Source organism: Dipodomys ordii, unplaced genomic scaffold (genome assembly GCF_000151885.1).
Source record: "Dipodomys ordii isolate 6190 unplaced genomic scaffold, Dord_2.0 Scaffold79, whole genome shotgun sequence".
NCBI classification, from domain to species: Eukaryota; Metazoa; Chordata; class Mammalia; order Rodentia; family Heteromyidae; genus Dipodomys; species Dipodomys ordii.
In genome coordinates this window covers 2021965-2040720 of record NW_012267295.1, presented here as the reverse complement: position 1 = coordinate 2040720, position 18756 = coordinate 2021965, and the positions used below count along the sequence as shown (strand labels likewise).

The following is an 18756-nucleotide window of genomic DNA, read 5'->3' as shown; positions in this document are numbered from 1 at the left end:
AGCCAGTAACTGGAGAATGAAGCTAAGCCAGACCAAAAAAGCCTGAGAAATTTTATCTCCAAAATAATCAAAGGCTAAGCTGGAAGTATGGCTCCAATAGTAGAGCACCAGCCTAGCAAATGTAAGGTCTTCAGTTAAAATTTCAGTACAAACAAAACATACCAAAAATTAAAAAAAAAAAAAAAAGAGGAAGAAAAAAATGGCTTCCTTTCTCCTTTGCCTCCAGTGAGGACCTTTTTTTCACCTTACAACAAATGCCCTATCACTTTAAAGAATAGTAAGATTGATATGACAGATGTCACCGCACACATATTTTTACTGACCCTAGGTCATTGTCTCCCATCCCACCAAATCCCCATCTAGTGGAAGTGGAGCGAGCTGATTGTCACTGCTGCTTTGTTCAGGAGAGAAGCCAGCTTGTCTCACTAAAAAATGTAGACCCACCTCTGCTCTGCTTGATGTAGGAGCTTGTGTCAATGTCTTCCACCAGGTTTCTTTCCCTCTGTGGATCAGTGGCCTTCGTGCAGATGAGGACTCCTGTGTGAGTTCCTCATTGTGTCCACATGGGAGTAATGTCTGGTTTTGGCAGGATCCTGTCTAAATAGTGCACACTGACAACACCGGTCTTTCTCCCTATATGAGCCAGGTTGGCCCTGAGCTCCTTCTTCAGTGGAAGTAGTGACACAGGGTGTTACAAAACCTGGCAGTGACTTCTTTCCATGTGAAAAGTAGAAGCACCGCATGTTTTTCTAGTGCCATCTAGTTCAGCCCTGGGAGTTAAGCTAAGACATAGCTGTTAACTAGGGCTTACTAATCATGCCAGCTAACAGGTAAACCATCAAAGTGACAAACAGAAATAATGCTCAAAAAGGTAAATTTTTGGTCCTACATTTCAGTAGGAGGCTGAGACACATTCATGGTTCTGAGGTTCCATATTTCATTTCTGTAGTGCTCACTCAAAGGAGGAAACAATGATTCATGGATGAATCCTCTCGCCAAACAGTTTTCAAATATGGGATTGCTGGTAAGTTTTATTTAACTTTTATGTATAATATGTCTCAAATTTGAGGCTTAGTACTAATTTGAAGGCCACTACCATATATAGTAATACAGCGCTTGTTTTCTATACTTTTATTCTTATAGCATATACTGGTATTTAAAGTTGAAGACTTGTACATTTACTATCTTGGGAGGGTAGGAAAAAAGTCAGACACTTAAAAATTTATACTGTATTCTCAACATTGCTGTACCAGTTTTTACATTACAATTTTAAAATAACAATATAGTAACTAGGAAACCCATACTGGGATTAATTATCTAGGGAAAAGGTGGGGAATTTCTAGTTTTCTTGTCTCTTGGGAACTCTATGAAGGCACTCGATCTTGATTGCCAAAAAAGCAACTGACTTGAGTTGGCAGCACGTTTCAAGACTTGATGACTTGACAAGTCACAAGAAATTGTCATCCTTTGGCTGCTGCTCATGGGATCTGATCCTGGGCCAGCTGGAACTTGAGGATGAGAGTTTATTTCTCCAGGCAGCTGTTGAATTGTTGCTCTGTCTGTGGATTAACTGAGGCTGATGGTGTGTGAAGATTGGACTTTAGCTGCATAGGCATGAATTTCAGTGAGACTATGATATAGAAAACATTACGGTCCTCATCCCAGAGTAGAATTCATGTCAGAGGATTTAGTGCCAGTGGTAAGATGTACTCTCACATGAAGGTAGAACTCCTTTCCTGATTCAAATGTGTACAGTTTAATGCTCTTTTACCTCTTTACTTTTTTTCAGAGTCAAACTGAAGATAATCCAAGCAGCAAAATGGATTTGTCTGTAGGTGTGTATCACTCCGCCATTAGGAGTGGAGTGGAGTGAAGCTGATGGTGGGCTTTGGGATCTCTTGTTTAGTGTGAGTTGGGATGATGCAGTTCAGTGACAGACATTTTTTGAATACTTACTTACTTTCAAGGTTCCATGCAAAAATCCAGGAAAGACTACAAATGAATGTTTTCTGAATAGAAGGGCATAGAGGTCAGTGTTGTTGTCTACCCTAGAAAACAGTGTAGGTGGTAAGAGAAATCCGTAGTCTGATCTTCTAACCTTGGGCTGTGATTGTGTCAGTGTATAGTAGCAGATTTAGAGAGCTGTGAAGGGGAAGTGGAAATAACTCCTGCACCTGTGAGATTATATCTTGCCTGTCAGACTGTGAACACATTCAGCTGTGTTCAGCTCATAAAAAAAGTTTAGGGCAACAACTGCACCATTTATCTAGCAGATGTTAAATAGCAAAAGCTGACAACTTCTCTCACTGAGAACATTTGAATTTTGTGAGCAAGATGTGTTCATCAAACCAGTAACCACAGTCTAAATATTTTCTTAGCTAGATTAGTCCCTAAGCTCCACAGAGGACAAGCTACAGCAGATATGTTTGCAGATAGATGTTTTGGGTTTTTTCTATGAAAGGACCCTGAACCAGTGAGAGCCAGAGCCTGGTCTCATCCTCAAGAGTAGAAAGAGCTTGTGCCCACCCCACAGAGCAGGGTGGGCCAGGTCACTCTTGGTTCTTGAGATTGATTCATTGATCTTGAGATCAATTTAGTGATCTTGAGGTCATTCATTGATTCCAAAAATTTTCACCCTGCTTTTGTTCTTTCAGATAAAAAATTTGATGTGGACAAGCGAGCAATGAATCTCGGGGATTTTAATGATATCATGAGGAAGGATCGATCTGGGTTCCGTCCACCTAATTCCAAAGACTTGGGAACCACAGACAGTGGGCCTTATTTTGAGAAGGTGAGTTGAATCCTTTGTTTAAGGTAATAGTTCCCAAGAACTGCTTTATTCTTTTTTAATAACTGATTCTGGAAAAAAAAGCATTTGAGTTACTGGACTCAGTGAACAAAGCACAAACATCACCTGCATTTATGTGGTGACATGAAGACAATACATGTCAAAAGGTGATTGGAAAGAGCTAGGACCGTCTGTCTTTAGTATGTATCATGGTGAAGGTCTTAAGCTCTGGGATATTCATGAAGTTTCACAGACAGTGGAAACAAAACATGGAATATTTTAGAAAGAAATTATTCCAGATTAATTTTTCTTGCTGTTCTTAGTCAACTATATTCTTAAACTATTACTAACTACCAACTGAACTTGGGATTTGTACAGACATTTGTATCTCCTAAGGCTTTGACTTCTAGGGTTGTTTTTTTTTTTTTTTTTCAGGAGAGTGGGAGGAACCACTTTATCTTTCCCACTTAGTACTTTATCTTTAGTTACAATGATACTTTTCAAATTCTCAACTACCTTATTAAAATAGGTTATTTTTATGCGCTGATTTTGATTTTACACTTTTAGTGAAGATGATGCCTTGATTCAAAATACCAATTTGTAGTGTTCCTTATATTCACTAAGCAACTAAAACTTTTAGATTTGACTGCTTTTGATAAGATTGATACTGGTCCAGACAACAGTATATTCACAACAAGATTGCCTTGGCTTCTGTCTCAGGAGCCACACAGACAGAGAAATCAATAGTAGATACATAAAAGTAAAGGGTCTGGCAACTGTTACCGTAATACAATGGAACTTAATGTGTTACTAACTTAGAGGAAAAGGAAAAATCATATCAAAGAGGATGACAGATGGTCTCTGTTGGGCAAAGTATGATTTATTATCAGATCCAAATTCCATCCTCGGTTACTGCTAATACACTGTCACTTTGTTTATTCCAATGTTTCTCTCTTTCCCTTCTTGCATTCTGTTGCTTCACTAACCAACACTCATTGTGATTGGCTAACTCCTACTACCTTTCAGCTGACTTTGCCTTTCTCCAATCAAGATGGGTGCCTTGGGGATGAGGCTCCCTGCTCTCCCTTCTCCCCTTCTCCCAGCTACAAGCTGTCTCCCTCTGGTTCCACACTACCCAACGTCAGCCTTGGAGCAATCGGCACAGGGCTCAACCCCCAAAACTTCGCTGCTAGACAAGTAAGGAGGCCTCTCAAATTTGTAACTGCTTGGCTAGGCCTCGCCTTGGCCCTGGTCTTCAGTTTATTGCATCATTTGTCTGTCTTGGGAAATTTGTTGATTACTGAATGCACAGAATGATATTAAGTGTAGGTTTTAGCTCTTTCAGCCCATAGAACCATCTCTTCTCATGTTTCTCAACATGGACTTTATTTTAAACGTGTTTCTTTTGTCTTCTCATTTTTGATCATGAGTTCATATTTAATAACTGATAAATAACTTAGGAAAATATTAACAAGGCAATATAGGTACCTTATATAATCTAATTTAGCAATATACCTACTTTTAATATTAAATAGGGTAGTAAGTCATAGCTTGGAGGTCTTTTCTTCCATTTAATATACCTACTAAAGGGGGGCTGGGAAGTTAGCTCAGTGGTAGAGCGCTTGCCTTGCATGCCTGAGGCCCTGGGTTCGATTCCTCAGCACCACATAAGCAAAAAGAAAAAAGCCGGAAGTGGCGCTGTGGCTCAAGTGGTAGAGCACTAGCCTTGAGCTGAAGAGCTGAGGAACAGCACTCAGGCCCAGAGTTCAGGCCCCACGACCGGACCCAAAAAAAAATATATACCTACTAAAAAATAAGGACAGGGTTGTAAAATTAAATGAAGAATACCACATATTGCTAATCTAGTTTTTTTAAATTTGAAGTAGGATAATTGTTACCCAGAGAAGAGCAACTTGTAACAGATAGTAGAGCTTTGAGAAGAGTGCGTATTGCTCACGTGTGGCCATTAGACCTAGAACAGCCCTTTGCTAGGGTTGTACTTGGCAGTCCTCCAAGCAAGGAAGATTCGCACAATAGAAATGGAGTCTGCAGTTTTCTTGGATCAGGCCTCCTCACTCTCACAGGCTTGAGGGAGGGGACATAGCAGGGCTGGCTCTCCACAGTCTCTTCTGACTATTTTGGAGAAAGCCAGGAATTTGATGCCTCAGTGCCTTTGCATCAGTAATTCTGAAAATGTGCCATCATCCTGTGAGCCCCCCTTGCCACTGTGCTCTTCACCTCAAGAGTCACAGAAGGACATTAATTATACATTGTGTAATTATTAGGTGTATCCAGTCTGTCTTATGTGGCTTGCATGTGTAAGTTAGAGGAGGGGTAAAGTGTTGTCCAACATTGCCCAGCCAACTTACACACAGGCCTCTGTGCCTTCTGGTAGTTACACATTTCTAAGAGTAGATTATACTGTCTTCAGATAAGTTACTTCTCAATCGTAGATAATTTATTTTCTGCCGTAATATTTTGATGTTTATCACAGTTCTCTTACAGAGGACATGGCTATGTATTGTTTATATAAACAGGGGAAAAATAATAACATAGATATTTTGAGTACTCATTTTTGGGTGACGTATTGAAACTATAAAACAGTCATAATAATGTAGCTCCAAGATCACATAATTATCCAGTACTCTATGTGTAGTTCATAGCTGGAATATAATAAAACAGCCAGGCCAGTTTGGCATTGGACTTTTAAGATTAAGGCCTTCTTTATTTTGGATCTGTGGATTGCTGCAATCAGTGCATATGATTGATGCAAAGTCTATTATTATCAGTGTGTGCACAGATTCTATGGTAAGGGTTTTGAATACACTTCATATTAAAAAGAAAATTTAAGCTAGGCATAGTGTTTCAGACCTGTAATCCTACATGGAAGGAAGAGATTGAGGATCACAGTTTAAGGCCAACCTTGGCAAAACCAAGTTTGAAAGATTCCATCTTGATTAAGATGGCTGTGCACACTGGCACATGCCTGTCATCCCGTCTATGGAGCAGGCTGGGCACAGTGGCACTCGCCTGTCATTCCCAGCAACACAAGGAAGTTTGTAGCCTAGGGAAGCCCCAGAATAAAGTAACACCTTGAAGATAACCAATGCAAAAAGTTGCTGAAGGCATGGCTGAAGTGGTAGAGTGCCTGCCTAACAAGTTCAAAGTAGAAAAAAAAAAGTTTAGGGCTGGGAAGGTGGCTCAGTGGTAGAGCGCTTGCCTTGCATGCCAGAGGCCCTGGGTTCGATTCCTCAGTACCACATAAGCAAAAAGAAAAAAGCCAGAAGTGGCGCTGTGGCTCTGTGGCTCAAGTGGTAGAGCGCTAGCCCTGAGCTGAAGAGCTGAGGGACAGTGCCCAGGCCCAGAGTTCAGGCCCCACGACCAGACCCAAAAAAAAGAAAAAAGAAAAAAAAAGTTTAAAAAATAACATTTGAAGTTTTGATTTGCTAGGTGCCGGTGGCTCACACCTATAATCCTAGCTACTTAGGAGGCTGAAATGTAAGGATCACAGTTCAAAGCCAGTCTGGGTAGGAAAGTCTGTGAGACTTATCTCTACCTAATCACAAAAAAAAGCTAGAAATGGTGCTGTGGCTCAAGTGACAGAGCACTAGCCTTGAGCAATGAGCAAAGTGGAGCTCAAGGACAGCGCCTGTGGCCTAGGCCATAGGTCAAGCCCTATGACCAGCCCCCCCACCCCCCAAAAAAAGAAAAAGTTTTCTAACTCACAGACCATTTCAGTCAGCTTGACGATTTGTTAAAAATTTTTATGCTTCTGTGAATTAAACCCTGAGGTTGAGGCAGATAACTCTGGGGACTCAGATCATTTTAGAAGCCACACATAAAGCCACTAAAGTTTTATTTATTTACAGGAGATCATCTAATATTAACATATATAAACACTTTGTACTACCTTTGTCCTAATTTCTAAATTTAATTTTTTTAAAGGCCTCATATTTATGATTGCCCCTAATTCCTCACTGTGTAAAATAATATATCTGGGCCAAGAAAATGAGCTGTTTTAATGCCAGGGTTCCATTTTAAGATATTGGTAGGGCTGAGGGTGTACCACAAATGGTAGAGTGCTTAACTAGAAGTGCAAGGTCCTGAGTTCAGATGCCAGGACTAAGGCAAAAGAGAGAAAATACAGTTACTGTCTCTAGTAGTAGAGTAATTTGCCTAGCAAGCTCAAGACTCAACATCATGAGTTCAAACCCAAGTAAAGAGCCTCTTTGATAAAGAGCCTCTTTGATAGACTGCAGTTGCCTTACTTATTTCCATTTCAGGTTAATACCAGTGCTGCATGTGGCTTCAGAGGTCCTTGGACTTTATTTGGGAAGGGAGGAATTTATCAGCTAAGAGGGAAGCAGTTCTTAATTTTATAAAAAAAACTTCTAAAAGGCACATTCTTTTAAATACTACTTATCAAAGCAAAGGTTGAAATTAATGTGACTAATCCAGGTGCCGTGATTTGTACCGGTAGCTCCAGTTACCTAGGAGGCTGATAAAGCAGAATTTCTTGAGTCCACAGGTGCAAGGCTAGTCTTGGCAACTCCATAGCAAGCTTTCATCTCAAAGTCTGTAGTAGCATTAGAATGACTCTCAGGAGTTGTGTGAGGCCCCGGCTTAAAGACCCAGCATCTCCCCACTAAAAACGTAATTTCATACTTGCCAAAACAAACTCTGGCAAAGATTATAGCTTCCTATAACTTCACCATCTAAGGACCAGTGGTGAATAAATGACCTTTAGTATCAAGGTCATTACTTTAAACTTAATCCTCTTTTTTGGGTGATGTTCAGTCAAACCATCCAGTTATCAGAACAAAGAAAACTTAGAACTGATCTATCCTTCATGTGACAAATCTGATGAGTTTAGACAGGATGAGTAGGAGTATTAGTCTCTAGAATTAAAGATCTTCTCATATTTAAGCAACCATTTGAAGACATAAAATTCATGATGGGTTTCTTTTTCTTTTTATGAAACACACAGATTTGAATTGCCATTTCTACTTTGTTTATAATCATTTTTATTTTTAGTGCTTTTAAGTTTATTGATTTGCCTAAAGCAATCCCTTTAATCTATTTTTGAATCATTAAAGCCATCAAAGTATCTTTAATGTTCTAGAACTTTACGGTGCTTTTAACAAATTCTTTAAAATAGTCATCCCTATGGCAAGCTGAAGGTGGTGACCTGAGAGTTCACATGCTGAGTTTAAACAGTGGTGCAGCTTTCTTTGTTGAAGCTGCTCGGTGGGATGTTTCAGGATACCTCATATGATATGTCCATCTTACAGACTAGGGCTCTGGGAGTAGGAAAACTCAAGGGTTGAGCTGGTGGTGAAAGGTAGAATGAAAGTAACTCTTAACAGTTTGATGGTATCATCACGATGTTCCAGTGCTTGGATGACACAGAGATGAACTAGTGGAATGCATGTGGAATGGGGAAGAAGGTTTAGAGAAGAAGACCTTCACAGTGACCTCTGACCCAGGTCTTGAAAAGATCAAGTGGATATGATGTAGAAAAGAACCTCAGGAAATGGGGCAAGGTGACTTACTACTGTATCCCTAGCACTCAGGAAGCAGAAGCAGGAAGAGCACAAATTTGAAGCTAGCCCTGGGCTCCATTGAGGGAGAGCCCCTCCCATCTCTAAAACAAATTTAAAAAGTAACTTTAGGCAAAGGAGGTAACAGTGTTGGGTTATCAAAATCAGGAAGGTGCAATCACCCTTTGAGCCCAGCTTTCTCCAACTCAGTGGAAGGGTAGTGAGGTGCTCAGTGAGGTGAGCCCTCAAGAATCAGGAGGTGAAGCTTATTTGTAACTAGACTGATATCCAAACATTGGAATGAGAAGTTACAGGTGAGTAATGTTCATTTTAGTATCCCTGAAACAATTTTTACTGTTTCCCTTTCTCCCCTTTTTATCTTACTGTGTGATTGATTGACATTTACTCATCTAGTAAAGAAGGGGTCACAAGTCCTGGGTAAAGAAAGGGGTTCAGGCTGGAGTAGGGTCCTCATGATAATAGGCTCACCACCATGGCAGTAATGACATGGTTCAATTAGTCCATTGTAATGTTATTTTACAATTGATAGGATAAGCGTGTATTTTTATGCAGGTGCCTTTTAAGATCAAGTTTAAGGACAAATTTGATCACCTCATTGAGGGCTGGAAGGGTACTCAAGCCATAGAAGAGCACCTGCCTGGCAAGCGAGAACCCCAGTACCACTAAAACACAAAGTCGTTGAGCTTAATCTTACAGTTTATACCTTTTAGTCATAAAAGAAAATGTAGTGCCGATTCTAACATCTGGCTAAGTTTTAACTCTTTCAGTTTGTAGAGTTCATTAGCCTGCACAGCTGGTGAATGATATGCCTGTGAACTGATTTGCATAGCTGCCCCAGCGTTCCCAGATGAGAAGCATCTCAGTTATACAATGCTGTGATTGCATGGAACACAGACCATGATTCTTCTGAGGGACAGAAACCAAAATTGCTTCTTACTTGCATTTGCTCTCATTGACAAAAAGCCTTACTGGTGCTCTTATTTCTACAGGGCGGCAATCATGGTTTATTTGGAAACAGCACAGCACAATCGAGGGGTCTGCACACACCAGTGCAGCCACTGAGTTCTTCTCCTGGTCTCCGGGCGCAAGTGCCTCCCCAGTTTATCTCCCCCCAGGTAAGCAATTTCACGGGTCCACAGTTGTTGTTGTTGTAGTTTGCCAGTCCTGGAACTTGAACATGGGACCTAGGTGCTGTCCCTGAGCTTCTTTTGCTCAAGTCTGGTGCTCTACCACTTGAGCCACAGCGCCACTTCCAGCTTTTTTGCGGGTTAATTGGAGATCAGAGTCTCATGGACATTCCTGCCCCGGCTGGCTTTGAACTGCAATCCTCAGAGCTCAGCCTCTTTAGTAACTAGGATTATGGGTGTGAGCCACTCATGGCCATTGTGTCCACACTTTTGATTTTAAAGACAAGGTGGTTACCAGTTACTAAATGAGAAGTGACTGGTTTTATAGGCATGAACAGAGTGATGATTACTAGTCTAAAATTAAACCAACTTCAAGATTTTTAGAACAAAATATCACATCTCTTTTATTGCATCATGCATGCAAACACAGTAGATATTTTTTCATGAAAAGCATTTTACATCTTCTCCTAGTTATCTTTGTAATATTTATATACATAAGTAAGACTACTTTATTAATGGAAATGCTACAACTCTCGGAGGCTGGTTGTCCTCAAGGATTCACCCACATTTGAACAAGAGAGTTTCCAGATTCTAGGTTATTTTGAAAAATTCTGAGGAGCTATTTGCTAAACTATTGAGCTGATACTCTGGGGTTGTAGAACTAATGAAAAAACAAAGATGCCTGGGCGGACATCTTACTCATGGAGCAGCTGTGTGGAGGATTTGGTCCTTAGATGTCACAGGAAATGTTTAGGTCTGCTTCTCCCTCAGAGATGCTCAGTTCACTGTCAGGGAAGTTACACATGCTCTGAAAACCCAGTAGACAACAGATAGTAAGTGTGGTAGATATTGTATGACATGTTCAGCAGAGAGATTCTGATGAAAATATACATATATGCCAAAAATGCCATGGGAAATCCCTGAGTGCAGTTTAGTACACACTTTTGAAAAAATGAAGGACAAGAATGCAAAACAATCTCAGCCAGGCGCCGGTGGCTCACGCCTGTAATCCTAGCTACTCAGGAGGCTGAGATCTGAGTATCACGGTTCAAAGCCAGCCCGGGTAGGAAAGTCTGTGAGACTCTTATCTCCAATAAACCACTAGAAAACCAGAAGTGGCGCTTTGGCTCAAGCAGTAGAGCGCTTGCCTTGAGCTGAAGAGCACAGGGACAGCGCCCAAGCCTAGAGTTGAAGCACCACGACGGACCCAAAAAAAAAACAAGAATGTAAAACAATCTCTGTTGGAGAATGGAACTGGTACCAACAGGAAGCAGAAAGGCCAATAAAGAGGGTGAATGAGGATGAATATAGCCAAAGTTTATTTCCTAAAATAGAAAGATGAAATCTATTGAAGTTACTTTAAAGTGAGGGATAAGGATGAGTGATAGAGAGATGAGTTGATAGCGATACATTATATGCGTATATAGAAATGTTACAATGAGGTGTCCCTTGTACAGTTTAAGGTTCAGTAGAGGCAGGAGTGGTAGCGCTTGCCTGTAATCCAAGCTATTTAGGAGGTAAAGAGCAGGAGGATTTGGTTCAAGGCTCACTCAAGCAAAAAGTTAGCAAGACTTTATCTCAGTTAACAAGCTAGGCCAGCTCATTCCTATAATCCTAGTTACTTGGGAGGTGGAGATAGAGAGGATCATGAGCTAAGATCAACCTGATAAAACAAAATGTTAGGCCTGTAATCCTAGCTACTCAGGATGCTGAGATCTGTGGATCACTGTTCAAAGCCAGCCCAGGCAGAAAAGTCAGTGAGACTCTTATGTCCAATAAACCACCAGAAAACTGGAAGTGGTGCTGTGGCTCAAGTGGTAGAGTAGAGTGCTAGCCTTGAGCTCAAGAGCACAGGGACAGCGCCCAAGCCCAGAGTTCAAGTCCCACGACAGACATAAGAAAAAAAAAATGTCACAGTACCCCATTTCAAATAAAGGTGGGCATGGTGGCATGTACTTGTCTTTGTCATCCAGCTGTGTGGGAAATGACATTAGGACAATTATAGTCCTAAGATGAACATAACACAAGACCCTATTCAAAAACATAACTGCAGCAAAGAGCTGGGAGTGGCTCAAGTGGTCAGGGCCCTGAGTTCAAACTCCAGTACTGCTAAAAAGAAAAGCATGGACAACAGAATTTCTGGAATTGGTTGAGGCTTTTCCCTAGCAGTGACATTTTAACTGAGTCTTGGAGAAGAAGTCAGAGTTTCTAGACACAGACAGATTAAACTGGCCTTCCAGTGAAGCAACAGAATCTCTGTTAGAGGAGTTTGCAGCGGAATTTGGCAAAGCTTTGTTTACTTTGCTCTTGACTTTCTACCTTGGCCTGATCACCTCAGGTAGTTATTATGTGCACCCTAAATTTTGACTATTGCTAGAGATAGTGGAGGGTGAACAAGGCCTTTCATCTGTGTAGTCACAGCATAATGCTCTAACACTAGCAGAGATGGAGGCTGTGTTGGGCTGGTGCAGGCTCCAGAGCGCAGGAGCACAGGCCAGGCAGTGATGATATGCGGGCACTCTTGTAACCAGCTCCTCTCTCATCTCCATGGTACAGGACTCCATTGTCGTGCCTTCCTGCCTCTTTTTAGCGTATGTGGGCAGCGCTTACCCTTTCTCCCTTCTGATTTAATTGTCTTTCCAGCACTAGGTGGGTTCTTGTCTCTCCACCATCTTTACAGGTTATTTTTCTGTCACAGGCTTCCAGCCTCACCTCTTAAACCTCTCTTGATGATCTCACCTAGTGACTTACGTTCAAAATTTGTGTCTGTAGCCCCCACTTTTTCTCAGCTTCAAGGATTGCTGGGCATCTTCACTAGGATGCCTTATAGGCATCTCCAGTTAACATACCAACTGAGCTTCCTATTCTGAAAAACACCTTCATCCAAGTAAGTAGGCCCCATTCTGCAGTGGTTCAGACCAAAGGCTCAGGCCAGGATGGGACCTCTCATGGTCTATATGGTTTTGTTTGTTTGTTTTTAATGCCAGTCTTGAGGCTTGAACTCTGGGCCTGGGCACTGTCTTTTAGCTTCTTTTGCTCAAGGCTAGCATTCTACCACTTAAACCACAGCACCACTTTCAGCTTTTACTGTATGTGGTACTGAGGAATCAAACACCCTGGGCTTCATGTATGCGAGGCAAGCACTCTACCACTAAGCCACAGTCCCAGCCCTCTCAAGGTCTGTATTCTATCCAACAAACCCTTGCTTCCACACTTTATCAAGGCTCTGTCCCTTACCACCTCCACTGGTCTAGTCCTTGGTCGGGCCACTCCCTAACTCCTAGACTATTTGGGGACCTCCTGCCTGCCCCACCCTGTTCATCCCAGCCTGAGTCAAACAAGTCCTGTAAAGCCATTGCCAGTAGCACATGAACACTTGAAATGTAGCCTAATTTAAATGTAGCTTAAATTTAAATGGTACTATGTCAATATTGCAGAAAGTTCTGCCATGGCACTACTCTAGAACACTAGATAGACCACCTAGCTCCTTTACACGGAGTCCCATCGCAGCTTACTGTCTCACCAAGGGCAGTGTTCATGGTTCTTGGTGACCTGTCTCCTACATTCATTCCTCTCAGCCAACTGGCCCTACATGCCAGTCTTGCCCCTAGACACTCTTCCTCTGATCGCCCCTCGGCTCCATCTTTATTCCCATTGGATCTCCATGTCAGTACCACCTTATCAGAACCTTTTCCCAGGGCTGGGAAGGTGGCTCAGTGGTAGAGTGCTTGCCTTGCATGCATGAAGCCCTAGGTTCGATTCCTCAGCACCACATAAGCAAAAAAGCCGGAAGTGGTGCTGTGGCTCAAGTGGTAGAACATTAGTCTTAAGCTGAAGAGCTGAGGGACTGTGCCCAGGCCCAGAGTTCAGGCACTATGACCGGACCCAAAAAAATAAAATGACATTTCTGTATTTTAAAAAAAGTGGAATAGTTCTTTTTAAAAATTAAGACAAGGTAGCCACACTGAAAACTTGCATATGCAGGGCTAGGAATGTGGCTTATTGGTAGAGTGTCTAGCATTCATGAAGCCCTGGATTCAGTACCACATACACAGCAGAAGTGGCACTGTGGCTCAAGTGGTGAATAGAGTGCTAGCCTTGAGCACCAGTGACAGTGCCCAGGCCCTGAGTTCAAGCCATAGGACTGGTAAAAAAAAAAAAAAAAAAGACAAAAACAAAAAAACTTGTATATGCAAAAAAAAATTCTAGAAATTCTCAACCCTTGTTCAGACTTTGTACAAGTACAGGCATACAGTTCACTAAAAGCTGCTATTGTTGAAATTGTGTCCCAGTGCTTAGTGTTTTCTCCTGTCCTCCTGTAATTTTTTTGGCAGCACTGGTTTGAACTTAGGATTTCATACTTACTAAGTAGGTTTTGTTTTGTTTTCTGTTGGTGCTGGGGAGAGAGCCCTGGGCTCTAGCACTGAGCTACAGCCTTAGCCCATATTGATCATTCTTACTGATGTATTACCAGGTATGTGTACTATGATTTACTTGACACTTTCTTTCCAGCATTACTGGCTTTTAAAATACTTCTAAATTGGGGCTGGAGAGGTGGCTCAGTGGTAGAGCGCTTGCCTTGCATGCATGAGGCCCTGGGTTTGATTCCTCAGTACCACATAAGCAGAAAAAAAAAAAGCCAGAAGTGGTGCTGTGGCTCAAGTGGTAGAGCGCTAGCCTTGAGCTGAAGAGCTGTGGGACAGCACCCAGGCCCAGAGTTCAGGCCCCACAACCGGACCCCCAAAAAAAAAATACTTCTAAATTTTCACTGTAAGTAATGCTGCTAGGAAATTCTTATCATATTATACATTTGTTTTATTTTGAACTTGTGATTCTCTTGCCTCTGCTGGTTTAGGTAAGCATCACCATACCTGGCTTGTTTTCCAAACTTACTTGCCCAGAATAAAAATTGGATCAGAGAAAAAGTGTGTGCGTGCGCGCGCGTGTGTGTGTGTGTGTGTGTGTGTGTGTGCGCTTGGGCTTTGAAAGTATGTGTGTGTGTGTGTGTGTGTGTGTGCGCGCGCGCGCGCCGCTTGAACTTAGAGCTTGGGCTTTGTCCTTTAGCTTTTTTTGCTCCACGCTGGTGCTCTACCACTTGAACCAGAGTTCCATTTCTGGCTTTTTGGTGGTTAATTGGAGATAAGAATCTCATGGACTTTCCTGCAGGTGCTGATTTCAAATCTCAATCCTCAGATCTCAGCTTCCTGAGTAGGATTATAGGTCTGAGCCATCAGCATCCAGCAAACATGAACAGTTTTAAAAGTTTTTGTAAACATTGGATTTCAAATCCATTTGGACCACTTTACAAGGGCAGCTAGTATTTAATGTAAGTATAGACAGCAGACACTGAAACTTGTCTAAGATTTGTTACAATGGTGAGAGTATAGCTGGGTAGTAGGTGTTTGCCTCACATATGTGAGGAACTAAGTTCTGTCCACAACACTGGGGCTAGGGAGTTGTTAAGACCATCTTGTCTTTACAGTTGCTTTGTCCCTCCTGTCACTCAAGTCTTCAGAGTAACACATTCCAGCAGGCTTTCTGTCTTGCCTTCAATTGCTGTCATTTTGTACCTGCAGTGCTTTCATTAAGTACATATTGATTACAAGAGCTTCACTTTCTACTGCTCAGCTGGAGACTGAAGGGGTTTTAAGCCAGCATAATTAACTCTGTGCAAGAGGAATGTGCAGATGTGCACTTTAATTATGCTGCAACCCAGGTACAGGCAGCCGTTTGCCAGGAATTTAATAGTACTTCTCTCCAGTCCTGCTGTAACAAAAGAGGAAGAGTGTGTGCATGCGTGCAACCTGCAGAAGAGTTGAGCAGGGCTAGTTAGGAAGTCCTCAGAAGTATAACATTGATTATCTCAGCAGGCAAGTTCTACAACGTATGTGGTAACACTATTTAAACGTAAAATTGTATTCAGATGGTTTATATACTGAGATCTGGGGGGATTGCAGCTCAAAGCCAGGCAAGATATAAAAGTTCATGAACTTTTCTCTCCAAAATAACTAGCAAAATGCACATGGCTCACATGGTAGCGCATCAGCCATGAGCAAGCAAGCCACACAAGTACAAGGCCTTGAGTTCCAACTCCAGTACCAGCATGCATAGATAGATAGACAGATGCCATTCTTTGCTTTTTTGTTGTCTTTCTGTATCATTAAACAATATAATTTGTCTTATTTTACCTTTTTTTGTACTTTATGTAATAATCCCATATAATATATGCCTACTTCCCCTTGTTTTTCTTATTTTTGCTTGACATTATTTCTACAATTTTCCTACCTGTGGTTCATATGTCTCCCTTTATATGAATGTATTATAACTTGTTTAACTTTTCTGCTTCTAAACATAAATAGTTTCTCTTTGTTTGCTATTATAAATAGTACTGCTATGGATATTCCTACTTGTCTGATAGGCTGCACTTCTCTTGGTGTCTGCTTTGGTGGTTTCTTTAATTTGAGGAGTGGTCTGGTGAGGGGGAGGGTGACAGATATGGCTGTCAACAGGATGGTTTCCACCCCTAGACTGCAGAGAGAGGAGGATTGATCCAGAAACCAGCTGCTAAAAGTGAATGGAGAAAGGAGGAGAAATGCAAGTCACAGCTATTTATTTTGGAGGCCAGCAGGTTAAAAAGCAGACTAGGCAAAGGCAGTCTCGTGAATCATGGATGAAAATTTTGCAAAGGAATTTGGAAATTGCTTCATGATTAGAGCAATGCAGTTTAATTAAAATACAACATAAACCAGATATTGTACTAAAACTTGAATTGTGAAATGTAAAAATGAAGAGAACACAAAAAAATAAAAAAAAAGTTTTTCGGTTGTGAGACTTGAACTTTGGGCCTGGGCGCTGTCCCTCAGCTCTTCAGCTCAAAGCTAGTGCTCTGCCACTTGAGCCACAGCACCACTTCCGGTTTTCTGGTGGTTAATTAGAGATAAGAGTCTCGGGGACTTCGCTGCCTGGGCTGGCTTTGAACCGCAGTCCTCAGATCTCAGCCTCCTGAGAAGTTAGGATTACAGGTGTGAGCCTCCAGCTCCCAGCTTAAAATATATTTTAGCAGTGTACATCATTATACACACTACCCTTTAACTATATTTAATTATATATTCTTTAACACAGTCTATCTAAAATATTATTTTATCATGTAGTTAGTGCTTAGCATTATTACTGAAATTCTACTTTCTTTAATGCACTTATCGGATTTGTGCTTTACACTTAAAGACATTTAGGGCGGGGCTGGGAAGGTGGCTCAGTGGTAGAGCACTTGCCTTGCATGCATGAGGCCCTGGGTTCGATTCCTCAGCACCACATAAGCAAAAAGAAAAAAGCCGGAAGTGGCGCTGTGGCTCAAGTGGTAGAGCGCTAGCCTTGAGCTGAAGAGCTGAGGGACAGCACCCAGGCCCAGAGTTCAGGCCCCACGACCGGACCAAAAAAAAAAAAAAAAAGACATTTAGGGCTGCCACAGCAACTTACTACAAATTGTGACTTCATACAACAGAACTAGTCTCTCATTCTCTGATAGTTACAAGTTGCTTCCCACTGGAGACTGTGAGGGAGAATCCATCCAGCTTCTCAGCTAGCTGTGGCCATTGCTGGAAGTCTGGGTGCCCCTCGGCTTGTAGCCAATGTAACTCCAATGTGTGCCTCCATGAAAAATGGTTGTTATTTGGGGGAACTTTGGAGTGTGTGTTCCATTTGCACGATTGTCACATCTGCCTCAAGTCCAGCAAGTCTTGTAGGGGCTCAGACAAGCATTTGAGCCGTTCGGTAGTGGTGTCATCCACATCTTCATTGGTGGAAACAAAGCTGCTAGGAAATTGGACTGCCCAGGCAGGCTGCTTTAGCACAACACCTAGTTTTGTTTTGGGTGTTTTATAAATGGGATCTTTTGTTTTGCCCAAAATGGTGTCCAGGACTCTTGAGCTCAAACAAGCTTCCTGCCTCAGCCTCTTGAGTAGCTGGAACAAGAGGTACTCACCACCATGCCCCACTAGTGCTGAACTCTTGATCAGTGCTGTGTTCCACACCAGAGGAGAGTGTTATCTTTACTCTCATTGGCCTGGCTGAGCAGCCAATTACATAGATGATGGTGCAGGGAATCTCATTTCAGCCCACTGAAGGCACCTTCAGTGATTGGTCAGAAATGGGAGGAAGTCCTTAGTTCTGTCACCAGTGCTACCAGCAGCCTTGCCTGGCTCACTCCAGAAAACCAGAGAGAAGGAGCCACCCAGTCCAGTAACCTCCAGGCTCTTTGTGTATTTCCTATTTATCTATTGTTCTTATTTGTATAAAAAGAAACACTTTTTTGGAAGTATTCAGTAGTTCTGTGCTGTTTGGTATATTTTGTTTTATGGCACATTTCTAATAATAGTTTTTCAATTATAATTTTTTTCTTGAAGACACTTTCCTAATTTTAAATTATTCTTTTATTGTAGAAAATTTTAAAGTCAAAAGAAAATCTCACTGCCAGAGATAGCCTAGGATTGTTTGAGTCAAGTAATCCTGGACCATTCGGAGCCATATAGAAAGAGCCCATCTCGAAACACAAAGTGTTGATGTTTCGATTTCATTCTCACAAATATTTTTGAGGGGGGAAAAAACTCACAGTACTTGCTTTAATTCTGTCAAAATTCTTATTGGAGGGCTGGGAAGGTAGCTCAGTGGTAGAGCGCTTGCCTTGCATGAATGAGGCCCTGGGTTCGATTCCTCAGCACCACATAAGCAAAAAAGAAAAAAACGCCGGAAGTGGCGCTGTGGCTCAATTGGTAGAGCGCTATCCTTGAGCTGAAGAGCTGAGGGACAGCGCCCAGGCCCAGAGTTCAGGCCCCACAACCAGACCCCCCCCCAAAAAAAAATTCTTATTGGAGGGCAAAAAATGTTTTGATAATTTCTAAGAAATCCACCCCATCCTGCCTATTTTCTGACTAGGTTTCTGCCTCAATGCTCAAGCAGTTTCCCAACAGTGGCCTGAATCCAGGTCTTTTCAACGTGGGGCCCCAGTTATCTCCTCAACAAATTGCCATGCTGAGCCAGCTTCCACAAATCCCCCAGTTCCAGTTGGTAAGTAGCAAGTGCGCTTCCTGTAGCTAAAAAGGTCATTAGCTTCCTATCTTCTGTGTCTTTGTCACTTTTTATGTTTGTCACTTTTTATGTTCAAACTTGAATACAAATGACTGAGCATGCTTCAAGGTTGCTATATCACTCCGCCTGACAGTAAACTTAACCGGTAGACCAGGAATTCATCAGTGCCTCCCTTACCGATGCTTTTGACCAGTGA

At 41.9% G+C, this 18756-nt stretch overlaps 1 protein-coding gene across 1 annotated transcript in view; it reads left to right on the top strand.

The window, feature by feature from the left end:
- Positions 1-18756, top strand: part of Tnrc6b (trinucleotide repeat containing 6B) — a 241956-nt gene that overhangs the window by 204549 nt on the left and 18651 nt on the right. The window contains exons 11-15 of the mRNA XM_013024871.1: positions 950-1024; positions 1790-1835; positions 2655-2791; positions 9339-9464; positions 18408-18539. Of these exons, the coding sequence (XP_012880325.1) occupies positions 950-1024; positions 1790-1835; positions 2655-2791; positions 9339-9464; positions 18408-18539 (516 nt within the window). The remainder of the gene's footprint in view (positions 1-949; positions 1025-1789; positions 1836-2654; positions 2792-9338; positions 9465-18407; positions 18540-18756) is intronic.